We start from the raw sequence: 26,113 nt of genomic DNA on the forward strand, positions 1-26,113 counted from the left end.
CTCCATTAATTTTTTAAAAATAGTTCTATTTAGAGGAATTTACTTAAAAGAAGTATGAGGGGAGAGAGCAAGAGAAGCCACAGGTGGGGCCGAGGACACTGTACAGGGATTTGGGCACCTACCTTGTGCACGGCTGGTCCAGGTTCAGTCCCTGTGAGTATGTTGCTGATCACACAGTCCCAGGAGTAAGTTCTGAGCACTGCAGGGTGTGGCTCAAAATGCCAAAAATGGGAAAGAAAAGAACCCCGGATTGTCCAGAGGGGCAAAAAGCAGGGGGACACATCTCAGGTCCCGATGTGGGCGGAAACCCTGTCCCACGGGGCTCGTTTTAACCAGCTGTGGAGCTAGGGAGCACCATGCTGAGTCAGGGTCTGGAGGCTTCAAGGGCGGGTGGGCTTGCCTGTGGTGAGCCCCCCAGCCTTCTCACCCGTGCCACACACACACACACACACACACACACACACACATGCACACGGAGATGAAGCCTCGGACAAGAAGCTCATTCACCATCTGCACTCCTGTGCCCACGGCAGCACTAGTCCCCACAGCCAGAATCTGGAAACAACCCGAGTGCCCGAGAACAGACAACTGGATAGAGAACCTGTGGCACATCTACACAATGGAATACTATGCAGCTATCAGGAAAAACGAACTCATGAAATTTGCCTATAAATGAATGGACACGGAGAGTGTCATGCTGAGTGAAATGAATGAGTCGGAAGGAGAGGGATGACTATAAGAATGACGGCATTCATTTGTGGTGTATAAAAAAAAGTAGTATGAGATTTATTGCGTGAATATTCCTTCAGTCGGGGGTGCTCAGATAAGAGACGCGAGAGAAATGGAATTGGCTGGAGAGGCTCCTTGCTCGCTCTGCAGAGAAGCATAGAGAAGCGCCCCGGGCCCCTTTTACTTACCATCCTACATGCACACATGTTACGCACTCAGCACACAGAAATCATTAACGGGGAAAAGCGGTTACAGGAGGGACATCAAGACATCAAGGAATATTTTGCCCGGTTGAGCCTGTCATCCCAATGGTCAGCAACCCAGGGATCCAGGTGCCATGGGTTACAGCCCCCGCCTGGGGCCTTAGGGGGTGTGAGGGAATGTCTGCATTCCTAGCCAGCTGGGTTAGGGTCTGTGAGGAAGGGAAGATGCTTCTAGGTGACACTGGGAGCTAAAAGGCAGCCAAAGGAAGAGGTGTTTAACCCTTTCCACACCAGTCGGGACACACGAGTCATAGCTCGCCCGTTTCACGGGTCCCTATGTCTGCCCGTGTGCGGGTCAGTCTCCACGGGCTCATCCTGACGGTCTGGTTGGCGCCACAATCCCCGTGACTTCAGCTCCGCCTGCAACTCTTCTGTGCGAGGGCAGGGGATGCGCGCGGGGACCGCCTGGGCCGCGGTGGGGCCGATTCCCGTCCCTCGCCCAGAGGCATCCAGGGTCCCTGGGAAACTGAGGCGCTGGGGCCAGCTGCCGTGTCCCGAGGACTCACGGGGCTTCAGGCACAGCCCGGTGGCTGGTGGAACGCGAGAGTCCGTGCCACGTGCGTGCCGGTGGCAAACGCTTCCCGTCCTGACCCACGCGGAGCGTTTCCCTGCGAGGCTGACGTGGGCGGGGCAGAGCGGTGACACTGTCTTTAGAATATTCCCGGGTATCTTGAGTGGGATAAACGGGTAGAACCTCCGCGGCTGCATCAGAGCAGCAGGGAGGGGAGGGGCAGAGCGGAAGCCCCGGACCCACGGGCACAACCGTGTTGCCTCCCCAATGAACTTTTTTTTAAACTTTTTTTATTGAATCACAGTGAGATAGACTTTCACTAAGCTGCTCATGATTAGGTTTCAGGCACACAGACACAGTGTTCCAGCACCCACCCCTCCGCCAGTGTAGCTTCCCGGCACCGGCGCCCCAGGTCCCTCCCTCCACCCCTGCTGCCTCTGGGACAGGCACTGTTCTCCTCTCTGTCTCTGTCTCTGTCTCTCTCCCCCTTTCTCCCTCTCTCTCTCCCTCTCCCCTTCCAAGTACTGTGTCTGCAGTATTGCTACTGAAAGGCCATCAGGAACATCCCTTACCTGCTTCTAACCCTCGGCCTTGCCCGGCGTGGTCACTCCCGGCTATTGCGTCACAGCGTCTTTCTCCATCTCACCCACCCCCGCCCCACACACACTTGTGGGTAGTTCCAACCACTGACCCGTCCTCCTAACCCCTGAGTTCCCTGGCCTTGGATACTAATCTCTGTCGGTGCCCACCAGAGTGCTAGGATAAGTCCTCGGGGCTGACCCGTAAACGGGCAGAACCTTGGACACCAGTTTCAGAGTGGGCAAGAGACGGCTTGTGTGTCTGCACGGTCTGGAAAGGGTTAACGTCTTTCTCTTTAACTGCCGTTCAGGCGGGCAGATCCAGGCGTGTGCGCGTTTCCCTCACCCCCTCCTCCTGCCGGATGGCCCAGGAGGTCTTTCCCCCCTAAATTGGCTTAGAAGGAAAATGAGCTCCAGGGCCCTTGCGGGCAGCTGCCCTGCGGAGCGGCGGTCAGGCGCGCCCTCTGCTGGGCACTCGGGGTAACGCGTGACTCTGCGGGATGGATGAATGGGGGAAAAAAAAAACACCAAAAAACAAACCCAAAACAGTCCACGGAGATGATCATCTACGAACCGTAAGAGGGAACTTGGATCCGGGCCCAAGAACCTCAGGCCCAAGGCAGTGACCGCCAGAGTGACCGGGCCACAGGCTCTGGGAGGGAGGGCGCTGCGTGCTTTTCCGACGGAAGATCTGAAAATGGGATCCTGCCACTCACAGAGCCAGCCCGGGGTCCAGGTGGGGGAAGATGTGTCGTGCAGAAGTGGGTGCAGGGTGTCCTGCAGGCAGACCGCCGTGGCCGGTGCAGAGATGCAGCCTGTGCAGAGATTTCGTGGCCGCGGGGGCCGTGGCAGCGCCGGCGGCGAGGTCAGTTCTCAACACCGCCACCTGGTGGCGCTGAGCGGACACGGCAGCAGTGGACCCCAGCCGCGCTCGCTCCTGTGATCTGGAATTTGGAAATTGTTTGGGGGCAGGGGAGACCCCGTGGAGACCCCGGGCACTGGGTTACTACCGCACCTGGGCGCGATGAATAAGGCGAAAATAATGACCACGTCCTCTGGGCCCGTGCGGTCTGGTCTACCAGCGGGATGACAATGACAGCCAGGATACAGCGAAGTGATTCTTCCGATATTTCAGAGGATCATAAACTGGGACCATGGTGTGGCTCCCCCTGAATCAAGAGATGCTCATTGAATAGATGAATCAAATTCTATTGCACCAGTTCAGTATTACTTCCCGTGCTTCTCTAGATAGAGTCTCCTCCTCCCCACGCAACTCATGACTCTGCTGAGCCTTTCTTTGCAAACAGCAGTCTCTTCACTGCACATTTTTTTTTTTTTTGCATCACACCCGGCGATGCACAGGGGTCACTCCTGGTTCATGCATTCAGAAATTACTCCTTGCAGTGCTCGGGGGACCATATGGGAAGCCGGGAATTGAACCCGGATCGGCTGCATGCAAGGCAAATGCCCTTCCCGCTGTGCTACCGCTCCAGCCCCCTTCACTGCACTCTTGACGTCTTTGTTTCTCAGCGTGCAGATCAGAGGGGTCAGGCTGGGAGAGATGATGGTGTAGAACAGTCAGGAACTTGCCCTCATCGGGGGCTGTGCTGTTACTCTGTGATTTCATGTACAAGGAAATGGCTCTTCATAAAAGAGAGTCACCACGGTGAGGTGGGAGCCGCAGGCGTAACTAACACACATTTAACATTATTTTTTTGGTTTTATCCTATTGCCTCTGTTGTCTGAAATTTATGCATTGTAGGATGTTCACTTGTATTTTTAGTGATATGATAGAAAAAACTTACCAGAAAACAAGACTATAGGAAATCATATATTTTGGATGAGGAATGAGGCCCCAACTTCACACTCTCCTGTGGTTCAGTTTCCCTTTGTGCTGTTGTGATGATTCTTGCTTCTTTGCTTTTTCAGAGAAGCTCTTCATAGGCAATGGTCCTCGTTAACTAATGGCGTAGTCACTAGTTCCTTCCACTCACACCACGGTCACAATTATATCTGGGGGCACTAGACTTAATAGAAGTCTTTATTAAAAACACAGGAACAAACTAAGTGGGAGACTGGCAAAAGATTGATAAATTTATATCAATGTTTTTTTGATGTGCTGCCTCTTTATTTTGAACATTGCCAGCGATCCAACCCACAGCCTCATATGTTCTTGGCAAGTGCTCTTATTCTAAGCTATACTCCTAGGCAAGGATGCTCTCTTAATGTGCTCTTAGAGACACATTTGCAGGTAGATTTCAGCCTCCCTAAGAGAGGAGACAACTATGGTCATTTGTACATAATGCAAGAATCGTTCTTTGCGACATGGAAATATTTATGTGCAATACTAAATATTGTACATGTGTGAAGTGATTAAGACCTTGGAGACTGGTGCTCACAAAGGAATTTCTTCATTAGGAAGTCCATGTCTGACAGCAGAGACTTGATTCTAAAAGCAGTTTTATGGAGTGTTCCCTTTTGTGCAAGGTTTTATTTTTGTAATTTCCTTGTACATCTAACATGGAAAATTTTGTCAAATGATTTTATGTTTTACTATGCAGCTTGAAGTTGAAAATATACATAATATGTGCACATTTAATTGAAATTCTTTTATTCAATAAATTCATTTTCAATAATTAGGATAAATAAGAAAATTATCTAGAATTTTTGTCCAAAGGAAAAAGCATATTTGATGAAATGTTATGGAATAATAATTACTTTTTGTTAAAGAAAATATCCAAACATACATTTCATGTTTTCCCCCACTTTACTAGGTTTGTCATGGGAAGAGTTGAGGTGTGTATCCCAGATTTTCCCCTGTTTTTTAGTGAACTTTGTTGAGATAATTAACATGTATTGTATAAATTTAACCTTTTTTGTATATGATCCCTTGATTTTTTTCAGATTTGTGCAGTTACCTAACCAACAATTCAATAAAGACAAGAATATTTTTCTTCCCCCCTAAAGGAATAACTACTTCAGGTTCACCCTAATATCTATGTTATACTAACAAAGATATTATTAGTTACTACTCAATAGATAATGTCTATGGATACTTTAGAGTGACTGATAAGTATTTTGGGCCTAAGCCATTTTGATTCATCAGACTGTATAAAGATATCATTTCTATATCAGCACGCTCATACACATGTAATTGCCTAAATACCATGCAGCTAAAGTTGTGTTGGTTTTGAACTTCACAAAGGGGATTTTACTGAATCCATGATTCTGGTCCGTTTCTTTTTTCACTTAACCTTTTACTGTTACGCTGATCCAATATATCTGTGTTCTATTATTTCTACTGCTATCTAAGATTTCACTGAGAAAATACAGTGATATTAGTCTATTGACAAGTTGATGGTAAATTTTAAAATTTACATCTTTGGACTTTTGGGAAGACTGAACTATGATGGGCAATGTTGTGTATGTCACTCAGGAGATTTTTGTGAGAGTGATTGCAGGGCTTTGGATTAGTAAACAGATCTTTGCTCCTGAAGACAGGTGCCATCTCCCTTGGTCTTCCACCTCCTCATTTTGATGGCTGTCAGCTGTGAGAGGCTCTGTCAGATGGTCAGGGTAGATGGATAGGGCGTATATTCAGAGAAATGCAGTTAGTTGATTTTGTTTTGTTCCATTATGTAGATTATAATGACATGAAACTCGGTGGTGAGCCTACCGCAGATGTACGTCAAAGATATAGCCCTTTCACAACACTGTTGTCTCTTCCTCCTTGACCCACCCAAACATGGTTCCATGTAGTTATCATTAGTCTATTAGCTTCTATGTTGCAGGACAACTTTTATGTTTCTACCTTGTGATGTTTCCAGAAAGGGTAGTTGTTTATTCTAGCAAGAGTGTGAAGACTCGGAATCCACTTTGCTTTTTGGGTCACACCTGTCGATGCACAGGGGTTACTCCTGGCTCTTCGCTCAAGAATTACTCCTGGCGGTGCTCAGGGGACCCTATGGGATGCTGGGAATTGAACCTGGGTTGGCCGCATACAAGGCAAACGCCCTACCTGGTGTGCTGTTGCTCCAGCCCAGACGAAATCCATTTTGAATTTTTTCTTTTAAATTTATTTTATTGAATCACCATGTGGAAAGTTTCAAAGTTATCAGGTCAGGCTTATGTCTCAGATATACAATACTCAAACACCCATCCCTTCACCCGTGCCCATATTCCACCACCAAAGATCCCAGTCTACCTCCCAACCCCAACCCCCGCCCCCCAACCCCGATCCCCGCCTGCATAATTGATAAATTTCACTTTATTTTCTCTTTACCTTTATTACATTCCATAATTCAACACAAAACTCACTATTGTTGAAGTTTTCGCCCAAGAAAGACAGCCCTACTGCCAATGAAGCATTTGATAATTAGTTTTCTATTGCTGAGACTGGAGAGATATGAAGTCCCACTGTTTCAAGTACATAGAATTTTTTTCCTCTTCTTCCTGAGCCACCAAGTTCATGCCTGCTTAATAAATAGTCCTCATATTATGGCTGACACCACGCCGCCCGACGAGAAAAAAGGATATTTCCCGTCCTCGGCCGGCATGGGGCTATGGCTTAGTTCACAGTCTAGAGACATGGCTGCAAGTAGTTTCTGGAACCAAAAGTAGAGTAGTTCCTCCGGATTCTGGTTGATCTGCAGCAATGTGATCTGGTTGATTCGCCGGGTCGAATCTCAGCGGAGCATGCTCTGGGATTAGCCCGAGACTGCCCAAGTGTCCGGCTGTTCCAAGTACATAATTTTTTTCCCCCCTCCCATTCCCGCGCCTCTAAGTTCTTGCCTGCTTAATAGACCTTATAATACAGTGGATGCCACACCGTGTTTCTCTCAGAAAAGGGAAAAGAACTGAGAAAGGAGGATATTTACTCAACTCGGCCGGCGTGGGGCTAAGGCTTAGTTCATAGTCTAGAGAAATGGCTGCTACTTTGATTACCTTCATTATTTCAACAAAAATCTCAGTATCATTGTTTGGAGTTTCCCCCCACAGTCAGACCTGCTAAAAAGGAACCGTTTCACATTGCTGACAATTAAGAGATATTAGGTCGCATGGCCACTGTTGCGGCTGTGCGGTTTTGGTTTTTTTGTATGAAGTCCAGGGAAAATTCTGCCAGTAATTGCATCCCTGCAAGCTTTTACTTCCCTTTTGTGGTGCTCATATGATGGAGAAGCCTGGAGAGAAAAACCCTGCCCGGCGGGCTGCGCATGGGCCGGGGGCTCCCATCACAGCCTGGAGGCCTCTCTGGGAGCTGCTCGTGTCCAAATTAGTTCAATTTCCTCCAGGGTCGAGCTCGTGAAGCCACAGAAAGGACTGTACCCGTGTGGCGCTGTGCTTAAATATCGGCAAAGGGTGGGACCGGCAAACCCGCTCCCTGGGATCTCCTGGGCGTCCCGCGGGTACCTGCATTCTGTGTTCTAAAAACCGGCTGTCGCCTTGCTGCGCCCAATAAGGAAGAGTTGAGAGAGAAAAAACCCTGCCCCGCTGGCAGAGCATGGGCCAGGGGCTCCCATCACGGCCTGGAGGCCTCTCCGGGAGCTGCTGATGTCCAGATTAGTTCAATTGCCTCTCGGGTCGAGCTCGTGAAGCCACAGAAAGCCCATTTTGAATTTCGATATAGTTTTCATAGTAGGAATGTCAAAATGAAGTCACTGAATTTCTGTTAGTACTGTAATAGGGTTTGTGAAAAAAATTAGAAAATAATAACCATAAAGAAAAATAAATGGGTCATTTTTGGGGCGAAGAAATGAACAGAAACTTTCCCAAGGAAGAGATATGAATGGCCAAAGGCACATGAAAAAGTGCTCTACAGCACTAATCATCAGGGAGATGCAGATCAAAACAACCATGAGATACCACCTCACACCACAGAGACTAGCACACATCCAAAAGAACAAAAGCAACCGCTGTTGGAGAGGATGTGGGGAGAAAGGGACCCTTCTACACTGCTGGTGGGAATGCCGACTGGTTCAGCCCTTTTGGAAAACAATATGGACTCTTCTCAAAAAATTAGATATTGAGCTCCCATTTGACCTGGCAATACCACTGCTGGGAATATATCCCAGAGAAGCAAAAAAGTATAGTCGAAATGACATCTGCACTTATATGTTCATCGCAGTACTGTTTACAATAGCCAGAATCTGGAAAAAACCCGAGTGCCCTAGAACAGATAACTGGTTGAAGAAACTTTGGTACATCTATACAATGGAATACTATGCAGCTGTTAGAAAAAAGGAGGTCATGAATTTTGCATATAAGTGGCTCGGCATGGAAAGTATCATGCTAAGTGAAATGAGTCAGAAAGAGAGAGACAGACAAAGAAAGATTGCACTCATCTGTGGAATATAGAATAACAGAATAGGAGACTAACACCCAAGAATAGAAGAATAGTAGAAATAAGTACCAGGAGGTTGACTCCATGGTTTGGAGGCTGGCCTCACATTCTGGGGAGAGGGCAACTCAGAGAAGGGGTCACCAAGTATAATGCGGTCGGAGGCCATGCGGGGGAAGGGTGATGTGGGCTGAATGTAGAGTAGAGACTGAACACAGTGGCCACTCAACACCTCTGTTGTGAACCACAACACCTACATAGAGAGAGAGAGAACAAAGTGAAACACCCTGCCACAGTGGCAGGGTGGGGTGAGGGGAGATGGGATTGGGGAGGGTAGGGGGGATGCTGGGTTTACCGGTGGTGGAGAATGGGCACTGGTGAAGGGATGGGTTCTCGAACTTTGTATGAGGGAAACATGAGCACAAAAATGTATAAATCTGTAACTGTACCCTCACAGTGATTCACTAATTAATAAATAAATTTAAGAAAAAAAATAAAAAAGCTTCAACTGAAAAAAAAGAAAAATGAATAGGTCATTTTTATACTCCAAGTTCACAAAATATTTCTCACCACTAAGAAACAATAGCAGGAAGAACAGAACGAGCATTAGATATTTCTTTGTAAATTGGTTCATGATGTCAGCTAGAAACATTTCTACTCTCTAAGATATTTAAGAGTTCTCAGTGTGGGTAAGGGACTGTATCTACATTAATCATTTCTAGAAGTTCCTGTTGTTTTTTTACAAATCTTTATGTAACAGGAGATAACTAAGAGAATAAAGAACTAGTGAGTTCTATTTTCTCACGACCAACAATATATTGCTTTAGAAAATCTTAGTTTCGATGCTAGAGCATTTCAAGCATTAACATATTTCTGAGACAGGGTTCTAATAAACCGTTAAAACTCGTAATACCATGATGTTTTCATGTTACTTCTGATGAGTTAGGAAAAAAGTGTCACTACACTGCATACAGCATGAGAGCCATTGTCCCTCCAACACAATGTCTGGGTCCTCTCTGCTTTTTCTTCGTCATCGTTATCTCCTTTCCAGTGCACTTTAGTTCCATTTTATTTTTTTTCAGTTTTGGGCCACACCTGATGTTGCTCAGGGGTTATTCCTGGCTCTGCACACAGGAATCCCTCTTGGCATGCTTGGAGACCCTATTGGATGCTGGGGAGCAAACCTGGATTGGCCACACACAGGACAAGTGCCTTAAATGCTGTGCTACTCCTCTGACCTCTTCAGTGGTTTATATACAATTCACAGTTACATGGCAGATGTTTGTACTCAGGCTTACTGGAGGAACACCATCATGGTGCTATCTTAATTTTTGCAATAGTCCAAAAAGTTAGTGGCCATTCTATTCTGACTATTAGAAAACGAGAAAGTGTTTTTCTTTCTTTTTGGGCCATAACCAGCGATACGCAGAGCTCACTCCTGTCTCTACACTCAGGAAGTACCACTGGCGGTGCACAGAGGACCATATGCGATATGGGATACTGGGAATCAAACCCTTGTTAGCCGTGTGCAAGGCAAACTCCCTACCCGCTCTGCTATTGCTCCAGCTCCGAGAAAGTTTGTTTTTATTCATCCCTTTTCCAGTTACAAACACATTCTTGTACGTACTTCAAGGATTATAGTGAAGATTCTATAATATGTTAGACACGAGAGAAAAACTATACTGTCTTTCTCAAGCCCACAGTTCCAGGACTTTTGTTATCTTAGATGTAAAATATCGTGACGATGCTCCATTATTTTTTGTCAAATAAACATTTCTTACATGTATAAATTACTTAATGATTATCTATAGATTTCTTGAACTTATTATAGTATATTTCTTGAACTTATTATGTCTCACCACGGACATTGTTGGAATATATTCGTAGAAAATGATTGAAACAGAAAAATCTACATTGTTGAAAAGCTCACTAATGCCTTTTTTTCCAAACATAAGTACAAAGGAGGACATAAAGTGATAGATAACCAAAACATTGATGTGGACACATTTTGTATGGACTGATAGGATGAATCAATTAGCTACGTGAGAGCATCTCAGATGAAGAGCTAAAATTTCAACTGAGTTTAGAAGACAAGGGATTTACGACAAAAAAATTAAATTAAAAGATTTGTTCTAAGTCATTTTCACAATGAAAGTTGATACTCTTTTCCAGAGCTCACTAATTCACATATCTACCTGAAAATAACCTATATTTTAAGTTTATAGAAGCTTCTTTCTCTCTCTCCTTTCTCTTCCTTCCTTCCTTCCTTCCTTCCTTCCTTCCTTCCTTCCTTCCTTCCTTCCTTCCTTCCTTCCTTCCTTCCTTCCTTCCTTCCTTCCTTCCTTCCTTCCTTCCTTTTTTCTTTCTTTCCATCAAGTTCATTCTTTCTTTTCTTCCTTTAGTCTCTCCCACTCCTTCCTTCCCTTCCTTCCCTCCCTCCCTTCCTCCCTTCCTCCCTCCCTCCCTCCCTCCCTCCCTTCCTTCCTTCCTTCCTTCCTTCCTTCCTTCCTTCCTTCCTTCCTTCCTTCCTTCCTTCCTTCCTTCCTTCCTTCCTTCCTTCCTTCCTTCCTTCCTTCCTTCCTTCCTTCCTTCCCTCCACACTCAGTGGTACTCAGGGCTTACTTCTGGGATAACTGTGCTCAGAGATCATTATTGGTGAGGCTCAGGGGAACATATGGGGTGCTGTGGAGCATATGAGCTGCAAGGCAAATGCCCTACCTGCTGTACTACCTCTATTCCCCATTATATATTTTCTTGAGACTAGGTCATTCATTTGAGGTCAGGCCATTCATTTACATTTTTGTTTCCTGATGAAGTTCCCTTAGAGTGCTGCTTTGACTGTCCCATAAGCTGGAGTTTCCAATTTTCCTCCCCCCCATCCTAAGCAGATTCAGCTCTGCAGGCAAGCTATCAAGATTATAACATGTTTGCATTATAATCCAGAAAGACTATTGCTGCTTCTCTTAGGTGCTGGAGTCTGCCTCTATGTACCTTGGTAAATCAACTGGACCTGAAGGATTACTTAAAAATAAAACTTCTAAAATAAAAAATCATGTGCCATAACAATATATTACATTCCAACTCTTTTGTTCCACCTGCCCACATACCAAATTCTGCAGGATGGATATATTGTTCCTAATGTCCTCCCTTCTGAAATCCGATATGCCATTTTGTTGGTAAAGTTGAATACAGCACCCGGTCCAGACAAGATCAGACCCAAACACCTGAAGAATCTGCCGCCAATACTAGTCAATACACTGGCTCGGCTCTTCACACGCTACTGTCTGTATGCAAGTTTCTGTTCCAGTGGAAAGCCAGCAGGACTGTTCTGTTGTACAAGAAGGGAGACATCCACGACATCAGCAACTATCGCCCAATCTGCCTATGGTCTGTTGCCTACAAGTTTCTCACTCAAGTCATCCTGAGTAGAATAGCCAGAACACAAGATGAAGGACAACCATGCAAGCACGCCAGGTTCTGAAAAGGATTCATTCGATCAACCATATCCATACAGTGACCAAGACCAAGCTCATGAAAGTTTTGAGAGAGTTCAAAATGCTGCTCTGTCTTACGTTCAATGATTTAAAGAAGGCCTTTGATTCTGTTGAGACTGAAGAGGTCATCAAAGCCCTAACCAAACAGGGCATTCAAACCCAACACATCAAGCTCCTTCTCGAGCTGTATTACGAATCCACCACCAGCATCTCACCATTCTACAAGGAAGTGATCATTGGTGTAAAGAGAGGGGTTTGGCAGGGTGACACCATTTCACCAAAAGTCTTCAGTGCCACCCTCGAGAATGTCACGCGACAACTGGAATGGGAAGGAATGAGAGTGAAGATAGACAGTTGGCAACTGCACTATATCCGCTTCGCTGATGACATTGTTCTAATAACACCAAACATTAGCCAAGTGGCGCAAATGCTGGTTGACTTCAACCGCAAGTGTGAAAAGGTTGGACTGCAGCTGAATCTCACCAAAAACAATGTTCACAAAAAATGAACTAGTCCCTGACATTCTATTTGCTCCCAATAGAACGAAGATTTCTGAATGCAGCAGCTATGGGTGTATCTGGGTCGAGAACTCAACACGAGGAACGGCTTGGTGCCAGAATTGCGCAGGAGGAAGAGAGCAGCATGGAACGCCTTCAAGAACGTCGAAGAAGTGGTTAAGAGGACGAAGAAACTCCAGCTCTGGGAACACATTTTGACGCCACCATTCTTCCTGCATTAACATACGCCTCAGAGACCCGGACCCTATGAAAACAGTACAAGAGCGCTATTTGGGTCTCCCAAAGAGGAATCGAAAGAGCTATTCTTGGAGTATCACATTTCACTCAAGTGAGAGAAGGAATCTGGAGTTCAGACCTCCATCGATGATCAAGAATCAGGGATGCTGTCTCATTTGCCAAGGTGTCAAAAATCAGATGGGCTGGACACGTAATGCGATTCAGAGACAACTGCTGGACTACAGCTGTTACTGACTGGATTTCACGAGATGTCAAAAGATCCTGTGGCTGCCCTCCAATGAGATGGTCAGACTTCTTCATTAAAACCCTTAATGAATGGTTTGAAGCTCTCTCTGTTCCTGGAGTGAGCAGATACCATTGGGCTACACTAGCATGTGACAGGGACAAATGGAGACGTTACTGGTGCCTGCTTGAGCAAATAGAAGATCAACGGGATGACAAGTGATACAAGTGAATCTTTTGTTCCATTTTCACCATCTTTCTCCCAGTGGTATATATTTTTAAATTTTTATATAGTTGTTCACAACACCTCAAGCAGGCACCAGTAACATCTCCATTGTGAGACTTGTCATTACTGTTTTTGGCATACCAGTGCCAAATCGATAAACAATGGGACGACAGTGCTACAGTGCTATAGTGTTACAGTTCACAACACCAATCCCAGCACCATTACACCTTCCCACCATCGTATTTTGAATGTTTCCGCCCCAATGCCCAAATCTGCCTTCAAAGCTGGACATAAATAATTCATTTTGTATAGCTTATTATGAATAATCTGCTAAAAATGATCCAAAAACGTTTCCTTAGAGGAAAGAATGGGAAGATTGTTGTATTTCATCCTTGAACTATTAAACCCTTGTTTAAGAAATTGCTAATGTGTTGTTAAAGGTTGAGCCTAGTCTGCTAATACATATATATTAGGATGTATAAATATATATATACATGTGTATATATACATTTATATGTATATACACACATTCCCCCCCGCTTGAATCCTGAGATTTGTTGTTTTCAACTTTACACCCTATCAAATGTGGTGTGCTACTCTGGGTACATCATCAGTGATGTAAATACTGCTCCAGGAATTCTAAAATTTAAAATATGGTGATACAGCTGAGTGAATTTAATTTTTTTTAACTGGATGGTGACTTTGAGGTCTGGAGACATGTATGTGGCATGTTGCTCTCATGTTGCTGTCTTCTGAGAAATTTATTTGTGAGTCTATGTATCATGGTTGTTAATGAACTTATATGGCTCCAGAGGCAGTTTGTGGACGTGACTGTGAGAAAATTTATAACATCATTTTGTATTCCCTCTTTTGTAGCTTCTAATACATTCTTACGTGTACTTTTAAGGATGCACTGTCACTGTCACTGTCATCCCATTGCTCATCGATTTGCTCGAGCGGGCACCAGTAATGTCTCTCATTGAGAGACTTATTATTACTGTTTTTGGCATATCCAATATCCAATATACATGGGTAGCTTGCCAGGCTCTGCCGCGTGGGCTCAATACTCTCGGTAACTTGCCGGGCTATCCAAGAGGGGCGGAGGAATCGAACTCAGGTCAGCCTCATGAAAGGTGAATGCCCAACCGCTGTGCTATCGCTCCAGCCCCCACAAAAGAAAAATATTGTCTTTATGCTTTTACTATCATTTTGTCCCTTCATTTTCTAACAGATTCTTATTTTTTTATCAATGATTGACTAATGGCGACTGTAAAAATTACCTACACACAGAATATATTCCAAGTAAGATATACCATATGAATTTTAAATTTAAAACCACAAATGCAATGATCAGACCGAATAAATCATAACCCTACTGGTCTCTCATACCCAACTTTAGTAAATTGATGTAGATGGTGACTTTGTTCTGCCCCAGACATGGTGCAGCATGGGCAATATAAATATGAAAGGTATTTATTTATAGAGAGGATTTTAAATTTCTAAAATGGGCCCTAGGTGGGGAAATTCCAGAGGTTTATTATCCATCACAAGAGTATCCATAATTCTAATATTTTTATCATTAAAGCAAAATAAAAATATTTGCCTAGTGTACTTGAGATTGTTAAAATTTCATTTTGTGAAATAAGAGCATCCAAAGTTTTCCAATAAAATGTCACTTTTAGTCACCATTATTCAGTAGGAAAAGGACTTATAAACCAGTACCATGCAGAAATGCTTCCAGACTGTGAACTAAGCTATGGCCCCATGCCACCCCGGGGGGGAAAGGGCATTGTCCCTTTCGCCTTTCCCCCTCAGTGGCAGCATGGTGACCACCATCTTTCAGAGCCTATTGGACAGAGGTATGAGTTTGCAGTGACGGGGTGCAGGGGAAATCTCGGGATGTGGGGGCGGAACTGGAGCTGCTCCCGCCCAGACAAGACCCTGAGCAGTCCATGAATGTCTCTTCCGCACCATGATCCTAGAGGCACACAGCCAATTTCGGAACCCAGTGGCTTCTGGCAGAAATCACTTTGGACTTAATTACTAAAATACCAGAAATCCAAAACTGCGCTGCCGCAATAGCAGCTGCAGGACATTATACGCTCTTTATTATCAGCAATAGAAAATGAAATATCAAATGATGCCTTTTTGGCATGTTTGATTGTTGGGGGAAACTTCTAAATAATAATAAATTGGATTTCTGTTGAAACATTGAATGTAATCAAAGTAAAGAGAGAGTAAAGTGAAAATCATCTGCCACACAGGTAGGGTGGGGGTAGGATGAGGGTATACTGAGGTTCTTGGTGGTGGAACATGTGCACTGGTGAAGGGATGGGTGGTTGTTTATTCTATGACTGAGACTTAAACTTGAAAGGTTTGTAACTGTTCTCATGGTGATTCAATAAAAAAAACAGTGCCTGAAAATTATATTGATATAGGAATGACCTTTTCTAATGACTTTGTTTAATTATAGGTGAAACTGTTTTTCCTACTTTCTTAAGATTGTACCCAAGTCTTTCTTGGACAGACCCTATAATGGCATTTCAAATTTGGTAAAGTCATAAATGCTTACAAAACCATTGAGAAATTAGATATCAACCAACTTGAACTTATCTATCATAAATGAATAGCGAGGCAATTTCCTTTCAGAAATTGAAGAAAAAGAAACCCTCCCAATCAGTTTCTATGAGGTTCATATCTTTCTAATATCAAAAGCAAATGAAGACACCACAAAAAAAGAAAACTATAGGCCAATATCCCTGATGAACACGGATGCAAAGATTCTCAACAAAATATTAGCAAACAGAATATTAGCAACAACTCAATAAAAAGATCATATACCACGACCAAGTGGGATTCATCCCAGTGATGCAAGGATGGTTTAACATTTGGAAATTAATCAGCACAATCCATCATATCAACGAAAGAAAAGATAAGAACCATATGATCATATCAATAGATGCAGAGAAAGCATTTGACAAGATCCAGCACCCATTTATGATGAAAACTCTTGCCAAAATGGGTATAGAAGGGACTTTCCTCATATAGTCAAAGCCATCTACTACAAGCCTAGGGCAAGCATCATCCTCAAGGGGAAAAACTAAGTGCCTTCCCTCTAAGATCAGGGATGAGACAAGGATGCCCACTCTCTTCACTTCTGTTCAATATAGTACTGGAAGTACTTGCAATAGCGCTTAGGCAAGAAAAAGATATTAAGGGCATTCAAGTAGGAAAGGAAGAAATGAAGCTCTCACTATTTTCAGATGACATGATACTATACTCAGAGAACCCTAACATCTCTACCAAGAAACTCTTAGAAACAATAGACCTGTAAAGTAAAGTTGCAGGCTATACAATCAATACCCAAAAGTCCATGGCTTTCCTATACACAAGTAACGAGAGAGAAGAAAGTGACATGAAGAAAGCAATCCCGTTCACAATCGTGCCTCAGAAAATCAAGTACCTGGAATCAGGTTAACTAAGGAGGTAAAGGACTTGTAAAAGGAAAACTATAAAACACTACTTTATGACATAATAGAGGACACAAGGAAATGGAAAGATATCCCTTGCTCATGGATTGGGAGAATTAACACTGTCAAAATGGCAATACTCCCCAAAGCATTGTGCAAATTCAATGCAATCCCGATAAGGATACCCATGACATGCTTCAAAGAAATGGAGCAAACACTCCTGAAATTCATATGGAACAATAAGCACCCACGAATAGCTAAAGCAACTCTTAGGAAAAAAAATATGGGAGGACTCACCCTCCCCAACTTCAAACTCTACTACAAAGAGGCAATAGTTAAAACAGCATGGTACTGGAACAAAGGCAGAGCCACAGACCAATGGAACAGGGTTGAATATCCTGACACACACCCTCAAATATATGATCATCTAATCTTTGATAAGGGAGCAAAAAATGTGAATTGAAGCAAGGAAAGCCTCTTCAACAAATAGTGCTGGCAAAACTGGACAGCAACATGCAAAAAAATGGACTTCTATTTCTACTTAACACTATGTACAAAAGTCAGGTCAAAGTGGATTAAAGATCTCAATGTCAAACCAGAATCCATAAGGTACATGGAAGACAAGGTTGGCAAAACCCTCCACGACATTGAAGATAAAAGTATTTTCAAAGATGACACACCACTGGCCAAGAAAGTGAAAAGAGAGATAAACAAATGGGACTACATTAAACTAAGAAGCTTCTGCACCTCAAAAGAAACAGCGATCAAAATACAAAGACAGTGTACAGAATGGGAAAGGATATTCACGCAATACCCATTTGATAAGGAATTGATATCAAGAATATACAAGGCATTTGGTTGAACTCTTCAAGAAGAAAACTCCCAATTCGATCAAAAAATGGGGGATGGGAATGAACAGAAATTTTCTCAAAAAAGAAATCCAAATGGCTAAAAGACACATGAGAAAATGCTCTACAGCACTAATCATCAGAGGGATGAAGATTAAAACAACTATGAGATACCACCTTATACACAGAGACTGGCACACATCCAAAAGAACAAAAGCAACCGGTGTTGGCATGGATGTGGGGAGAAAGGGATTCTTGTTCACTGCTGGTGGGAATGCCGACTGGTTCGGCATTTTGGAAAACAATATGGACGATTCTCAAAAAATTAGAAATTGAGCTCCCATTTGACCCTGCAATACAACTGCTGGGAATATATCCTGGAGAGGCAAAAAGGTATAGTAGAAATGACATCTGCATTTGTATGTTCATTGCAGCCCTGTTTACAATAGTCAAAATCTGGAAACAACCCAAGTGCCCTAAAAGACATGACTGGTTAAAGAAACTTTGTACATCTACACAATGGAATACTATGCAGCTGTTAGAAAAGATGAGGTCATGAAATTTGCATAGAAGTGGATCAACATGGAAAGTATCATGTTAAGTGAAATGATTCAGAAAGAGAGAGACAGAGGCTTGAGTTATAGCACAGAGGGTAGGGCGTTTGCCTTGCACGCGGCTGACCCGGATTCGATTCCCAGCATCCCATATGGTCCCTTGACCACCGCCAGGAGTAATTCCTGAGTGCAGAGCCAGGAGTGACCCCTGTGTATCGCCGGGTGTGACCCAAAAAGCAAAAAAAAAAAAGAAAGAGAGAGAAGACAGACATAGAAAGATTGCACTCATCTATGGAATATAAAACAACAGAGTGGGAGACTAACTCCTAAGGGTTGTAGAGATAAGGATCAGGAGTTCTGCTCCATAGCTTGGAAACTGGCCTCACATGCTGGGGCAAAAGGCAGCTCAGATAGAGAAGGGAACACCAAGTAGAGGATGTTGGGAGGACCCATTCGAGTTGGAAGATGTGAACTAAAAGTAGACTATAGAATGAACATGAAGGCCACACAATGCCTATATTGCAAACTACAACACCCAAAAGGAGAGAGAACAAAAGGGAATGCCCTGCCGCAGAGGCAGGGTAGGGTGATGGGGGATGGGGTGGGGGTAAGAGGGATACGGGGATCATTGGTGGAGGTGAATGGGCACTGGTAGAGGGATGGGTAAACAATCACTGTATGAGTGAAATGCAAACACAAAAGTTCATAAGTTTGTAACTGTACATCACAGTGATTCTTTAATAAAAAATTATAAAAAGACAATTTTCTTTCATAAATAGTATGTCTCTATTCTATGTAATAGTGGTCCTCAAAGTTCAATCAGTCATCTTGAGTGCTTATCAAGTTCCCTATTTATTCAGGAAATCTCAGTTGGTATTCAGAAAGTTACATTTCCCCTCTCCCCCTTTTTATTTTTTTGGGGGCCTTCACCCAGGAGTGCTCAAGTCTTGCTTCTTACTCTCTGCTCGGGGATCACTCCTGGAGGAATGGTGCTCTCACAGCAAGTACCTTTCTGGCTGTCCTGTTTCTCTGGCCCTACCTCCATTACAGTTCTTATAACTTGCCAGGAAATGTTGATGCTACTGTACAGAAATATGTATAAATGTAATGGGGCTCTATAAGAATGACAGTTAAGCTAGTTTAACATAGGAATTCCAAACTCCAGGGCTAGGTTATCACTGAACACTATATCTGTTTGATCTTTTCTAGTGTGGAGACATTGCTCTGCGGGAGTGGTCCATGTACCTCTAGTTATTTCATTCTCTTCCGAAGTTCTTTCAAAGGTAGGTGCACTTCCCATTTGCTATCTTATAACAAGCAAGTGAGGAGGGGGAAGCTTTTCTGGTTGAACAGATGACCTGGAAATTGCACACATCACTTTCCTGGCCATGTGTTGGTAGAAGTTAGCCCTCACGTATGTGTGTTACTCAGTTAAATTAGAGGTGATGGTGGAAGGGAGTAGTAAGAGGTGAATGGAAGGGAGTGGCAACCGTGTGACATAAAGTCATTGTCCAGTCATTGTCCATCCAACATTAGAACACATGTCACTTAAAATCTATTCTCAATACTTTATTCACATATGTATGACTGGCTCACCACTGTGCTCATTACAATTCATCTCAAAGTAATTATTAATAACCGTGAAGCTTTCCCCACAAATAAGTTGCATTTCATTCATGCATTTGAATCGCCTCTTACCAAGTCTTCCTACAATACATATATTTAGAAAAATTATTGGTACATGGCAAAATCCCAGACAAAAATCTTTGAAAAATTGAACAATATCACTTTCTGTTGTTCAAGACCATTTTTTTTCTGTAGCTCACTACATGGATTTTTCATGTTTCTCATAACTTTGCTGACCAGATTTTGACACACAGGAGTTTCTTTTTTTTTTTTTAATTTTTATTAAATCACCATGTGGAAAGTTACAAAGTTCTCAGGTTTATATGTCAGTTATACAATATTCAAACACCCATCCCTTCACCAGTGCCCATATTCCACCACCAGAAACCCCAGTATACCCCCCGCCCCCACCCCCTACCCCCTACTGTATAACTAATGAATTTCACTTCATTTTTTCTTTACCTTGATTACATTCCATAATTCAACACAAAACTCACTATAGTTGACATAACTCTCTCTCTCTCTTTTTTTTTTCTTTTTCCTTTTCCCTTTTTTTTTTTCTTTTTCCCTCTCATCCCCCTTCCTGCGCCTCAAAGTATGGTGTACGCCACGCCACATCGGCCAGCGTGGGGCTTTTGCTTAGTTCACAGTCCAGAGGTGGCTGCTACATTAAAAACCTTCAATATTTTCAACAAAAACTTACTGTTATTATTTGGAGTTTCGCCCCCAAGTCAGACCTGTTCAAATGGAACCGATTCACATTGCTGACAATTATAAATGTTAAGTTGCGTGGTTTTGGATTTCTGTATAAAGTCCAGGGAAAATTCTGCCAGAAATTACATAGCCCAGCTCACAGTCCCAGTGCATTGCTGTAAGAAGTCTCTGAGTTCAAAGTCTTTAGGCGAGAGGGTCCAATTCGCGCTCAGCGGCTCCGGATTTATCTGGGCCGAGGGCGTGCCGGTTACGCCCCCTTACCCATGAATTCCTGGGAGCCCCCAAAGTAAAATCCGAATACCTGTGGGTCTGGAGTCACAGAAGATGGCGCCTGCCACATGGTGCCACCAGCCCGCCGCTTTCCATGCAGGAAGACAGGGTGGGGAGGAAAAAAAAATCCACCCCCAGCAGCACCGAGTTGTAGCCCAGTTTGGTGTCCCAGTGCATCGCTCTCGAGTGCTGCGCTGGATGCCCGAATGTGTTACATCTTTGGAATCAAAGTCTTTAGGCGCAGAGGGTCCCACAGGATTTTCTTGACTGCATTCTTTACATCTTTGTTTCTTAAGGAGTAGATGAGTGGGTTAAGGCTGGGTATAAGTATCACGTACACCAGAGCAATGAACTTTCCCTCATTTTTGGAGAAGCTGTTCTGTGGCCTCATGTACATAGACATGATAGCCCCATAAAAGAGGGTCACCACGGTGAGGTGGGAGCCACAGGTGCTGAGGAGCTTCTGCCATCTTGTTGCTGACTTGATCCTCATGACAGCCCGAGTGATTGCTCCATAGGAGATGAGAATTACTGTTAGAGGAACTAGAAGAAGTACCACTGAGAGAGAAAGGAAAAGTACCTCAAGTACCATTGAATAGGCGCAAGCAGTCTTGATGAGATCTAGGATCTCACAGAAAAAGTTATCCACCGTTTGGTGCCCACATCTAGGCAACATCAATATCAAAGTGAAAATAAGAGTGGTACAGCCAATACTAGTTAACCAGGCAGCCAGCACCATACTGTGGCAGAGCTGGGGGTGCATTATCACCGTGTAGTGCAGAGGCTGGCACACAGCAGCATAGCGGTCATAGGCCATCACAGCCAAGAGCAGACACTCTGTGGCACCCAGGTCTCCGGCGATGGCAACTTGGAACATACAACTAAGACGAGAAATGGATTTTTCTGGACCCCACATATGTACCAGCATCTGAGGGATAACACTGTTGGTGTAACAGAGATCCAAGAAGGACAGATTGGAGAGGAAGAAGTACATGGGTGTGTGGAGCTTGGGGTCCAGATTTGACACCAGGATGATCATCGTGTTTCCCACCAGAATCACAACATAGAAGATGAGGACAATCACCGAGATGATACGTTCCAGTTGGGGCCATTCAGAGAACCCCAGAAGGATGAAGTCCATGTTGAAACTTCCATTGTTCATTTCCATTGCTCCTTATGAGAGACTAAGTGAAGTTAAATTTACCATCAGTCCTAGATTGAAGCACAGATATTCAAAAATTGCTCCTACGCACCACCTGCTATCCCTTCTCTGATTCTTTCAACAGGAAATTTAACAAAATGCATTACTGGTGTTCAAGCCCCAAGGCCCTTCACATGTCTTTATAGCCAGAAAGGTGGTGAAAGTAAAATGTTAAATCTATTCATATTTAATTGTTTACTATTGAAAAAGGCTAATATGTTATTTCAACTTAATTTCAATATATTTGGAAAATCATTCATCCACAAACTTTTCAGTTTTTATAAAGACGTGCACAGTTAGGTATAAATACATGCTTTAAAATACGAATATTTGATTATGTCGGGGTCACCTCTCACACTGGCACATTTTTCTTAGAGTCACATTTTTGATCACACCTACATCTCTGGCCAGGAGGGATGTAATCTGAGACTTTGCTCTTTCTTATAACTATGTCAGACATAACTTACAAACCTTTCCACTATCAAAGGAGTAAGATAAAAGTAAAAAGTGAAGGTGATAACCACCATAAAATCTCAAGAAGCCAAGTCACTATACATATTCCCTGCCAAATTTCTACATGTTAACCCCTAATCATAATTATAATCACATTCATAATAGTAAGTACCAGGAGTACCAGACTTCACAGCATTCCTTTTATTCCCTGTTGTCCTCTGGTGTTGCTGCATCGACTTCTGTGTTACCTACTGTAATGCTCTTTTTGTATATATTTTTGATGCTGTGGAGAAACAATCTTTCTTAACATTTACCTTTATGTGTATGTACAGAAGCTGTATATATATTTTTCTTTGTTTGTGAGATAGGACCTCTCAGGTGCTGCCCAGGCACCATACTCAATATTCTCCTCCAGTGGGCAACGTTGGAGTGCTGGGCTTGTGGGGGAGGTGCTGCTTGAGGCCCTGCATTGCCAGGAACATCCCATGGCTATCAAGATCTGGTGATGCTTTATGGTCAGAGGACATGTGTCATCATGGTTGGGTGTATGAAAGCACAAGTCTTAACCCCCATAGTGTTATGAATCACCCCCATATGTTTATGTGATAAATTCTGGCTCCTGATATTCCATCGTATCCAAAGCCTTATTGATTTGTTTTTTACAGTTAAAAACTGAACTAAAGTGCTCTGCTGAGATGTGACCCAGGTGGCCACGCTTTTGTGCGGCCACTTTGCTGCTGATTGACCAAGATCTGGAGGCCAGCTATACTACTTTTTGTCCTAGCAAGTGCTTGCAGCCATGTCTCTAGACTGTGAACTAAGCCATTGCCCCATGCTGCCCCAAGATGCCATTTCTAACATAAATATCCCTGGACTTAATTACTAAAATACAGAAATTCTAAACCGCGCGGCTGCGGTAGCATATCTCCTCACTCTCAGCATGTCTCCTCACTCTCAGCATATCTCCTCACTCTCAGCATGTCTCCTCACTCTCAGCATATCTCCTCACTCTCAGCATATCTCCTCACTCTCAGCATATCTCCTCACTCTCAGCATGTCTCCTCACTCTCAGCATGTCTCCTCACGCTCAGCATATCTCTTCACGCTCAGCATATCTCCTCACTCTCAGCATATCTCCTCACTCTCAGCATATCTCCTCACTCTCAGCATATCTCTTCACTCTCAGCATATCTCCTCACTCTCAGCATGTCTCCTCACTCTCAGCATGTCTCCTCACTCTCAGCATGTCTCCTCACTCTCAGCATGTCTCCTCACTCTCAGCATATCTCCTCACTCTCAGCATATCTCCTCACTCTCAGCATATCTCCTCACTCTCAGCATATCTCCTCACTCTCAGCATATCTCTTCACTCTCAGCATATCTCCTCACTCTCAGCATATCTCCTCACTCTCAGCATATCTCCTCACTCTCAGCATATCTCCTCACTCTCAGCATGTCTCCTCACTCTCAGCATATCTCCTCACTCTCAGCATATCTCCTCACTCTCAGCATATCTCCTCACTCTCAGCATATCTCTTCACGCTCAGCAATGGAAAATTAATGATCAAATGCTTCCTTCTCAGTAGGGTCTTTTTTTTCGGGGGGGGGGGAAACTCCAACAACAATAGTGAGTTTTGTGTCGAAATATGGAATGTAATCAAGGTAAAGAGAATATGAAGTAAAATTTATCAGTTATGCAGGCAGGGGTGGGGAGTGGGGGGTTGGGAGGTATACTGGGGTTTTTGGTGGTGGAATATGGGCACCGGTGAAGGGGTGGGTGTTTGCGCATTGTATAACTGAGACATAAGCCTGAGAACTTTGTAACTTTCCACATGGTGATTCAATAAAAAAAAATTAAAACAACAACAACAAAAAAAACTGAACTAATTCCAAAACTATTCAGTGTCACATAGCAACCCTGTGTGTGACTGCTGGATATCACTGGATATTGAGCAAAATTAACAAGACAGGTAATCCAAAGAAAATATTTCATTCCATTGTCAGTATTGTTTATTTCCCATGGAATTTATTAGTTATGGGTGTTGATTATCCGGCTCCTTTGTGTTCTATAGTTAAATCCAATCAAATCTTTTCACTCTAGGGGAATACAAGTGTGAGATAAGACACCAATCTCACTATTTCTGAATACTGTACCCAAAATGAGATAACTAAAATGCTTGATGACTGAGTTAATTACTATATTTTTATGCATATTGTTGTGACTGCATACTTCGGGTACTTTAAATTTATAATATTTGTTTCTTTTGCATTAGATAGCACAGAGGGTAGGACATTTATCTTGCACGTGGCCGACCTGGGTTCTATTCCTCCGTCCCTCTCGGAGAGCCCGGCAAGCTACCGAGAGTATCCTGCCCTCATGGCAGAGCCTGGCGAGCTACACATGGCGTATTCGATATGCCAAAAACAGTAAGAACAAGTCTCACAATGGAGATATTACTGGTGCCTGCTTGAGCAAATAGATGAACAACGGGACGACAGTGCTACAGTGCTACACAGATTCAACTTAAGATTCTGGACTCAGTTGTTTTGGGTTAAATCCTAGTTTAAAAGTGGGAAGCAATATGTCTCTGGGACTTTAGTGAACATATTTTCAGGCCAATTTCTTTGTTTATTAAGTGAAGATATTAGTTCCTGAGCATCGCTGGGTGTGACCCAAAAAGCAAAAAAAAAATTCAAAAATTACTAAACGTATTTGGCACTTTAAACTGTGCTTAGTGATGGGTACTAAAACATATAGAATTTTAGGATTAAATTGGAATCAGATGTCACGAATCCAGTTTCTGCCCTTGTTTGGCCTCACAAAATCTCCAACATTTTAATTTTGTTTCTTCAGTAACTGGGGTTCCAGTTACATACAAAGAAATCTATTTTCCTTAATCAATGCCCCATACTGACTTTGTATGTTGAGTTTAAAGATACTTTTTTTGGCACCCAGATCTGACTATTTCATTGTTTGGAAAATAGCACACAATAGTCACTCCCATGTTACCTGAATTAAAAAATTGTTTTGTTATCAAACAGGAACACATAAAAATATGTAAGCCATAAAATGAAGGTGGTTATTTGTGTAACTTGAACTGAAGCCAAAAGTAGAATACTGCCGATCACTTTAGTAGCTTCTGTTGATCCTTCATCCCAATCACAGTCATTCCTGTGGTCCAAATCGTCTCAGTGCTGATGATGTTTATAGTAATTGCCTTTTAGAGTTTAATATGTCTTTTAACTCACTATTAATATTGCACTGTAGCACTGTCTTCCCGCTGTTCATTGATTTTCTCGAGCAGGCACCAGTAACGTCTCCATTGTGAGACTTGTTGTTACTGTTTTTGGCATATCGAATACGCCACAGGTAGCTTGTGAGCTCTGCCATTCGGGCGGGATACTCTTGGTAGCTTGCCGGGCTCTCAAGAGGGATGGAGGAATCGAACCTAGGTCGGTCAAGTGCAAAGCAAATGCCCTACCCGCTGTGCTATAGCTCCAGTCCCTTAAAGGCACATAAAAATTTAAAAATGTTTAAACCAAACTGAATCAATCTCTTTAAGTCAGAATTTCAGTGGGGAATGGGGTGAAACAAAATTTTGTTTTTTGCTCAGGGCTTACTCTTTATTCTGTGCTCAGGGATCACTCCCGCTGGGTGTAGGGGTTCATCATATGAGGTACTGGGGATGAACCAGGGTCGGCCCTGTGCAAAGGACCCCTCCAAACAAGATATTTTATGGATTGATCTTGGTTTTGGGGGCAGTGCCAGGGATGGAACAGAGGGAGGGGCTCACAGCTGCAAGGCCGGTGCTCTACTGCTAAATTTCATCCCCAGCCCTGAATTTTATTTTTTAAATTATTG

At 43.4% G+C, this 26,113-nt stretch overlaps 1 protein-coding gene across 1 annotated transcript; it reads right to left on the reverse strand.

Moving 5' to 3' along the window:
• Positions 1 to 2,793: 2,793 nt before the first annotated feature.
• On the reverse strand, positions 2,794 to 21,765 carry LOC129402283 (putative olfactory receptor 2W6). Its single transcript, XM_055128229.1, has 2 exons — positions 20,852 to 21,765; positions 2,794 to 3,025 (listed from the first exon to the last, which is right to left on the reverse strand). The coding sequence occupies exons 1-2, from the start codon at positions 21,763 to 21,765 to the stop codon at positions 2,794 to 2,796; spliced, it is 1,146 nt and encodes a 381-aa protein (XP_054984204.1).
• Between the last annotated feature and the right edge of the window lie 4,348 nt (positions 21,766 to 26,113).

The sequence above is a fragment of the Sorex araneus genome, chromosome 2, assembly GCF_027595985.1.
Source record: "Sorex araneus isolate mSorAra2 chromosome 2, mSorAra2.pri, whole genome shotgun sequence".
NCBI lineage: Eukaryota > Metazoa > Chordata > Mammalia > Eulipotyphla > Soricidae > Sorex > Sorex araneus.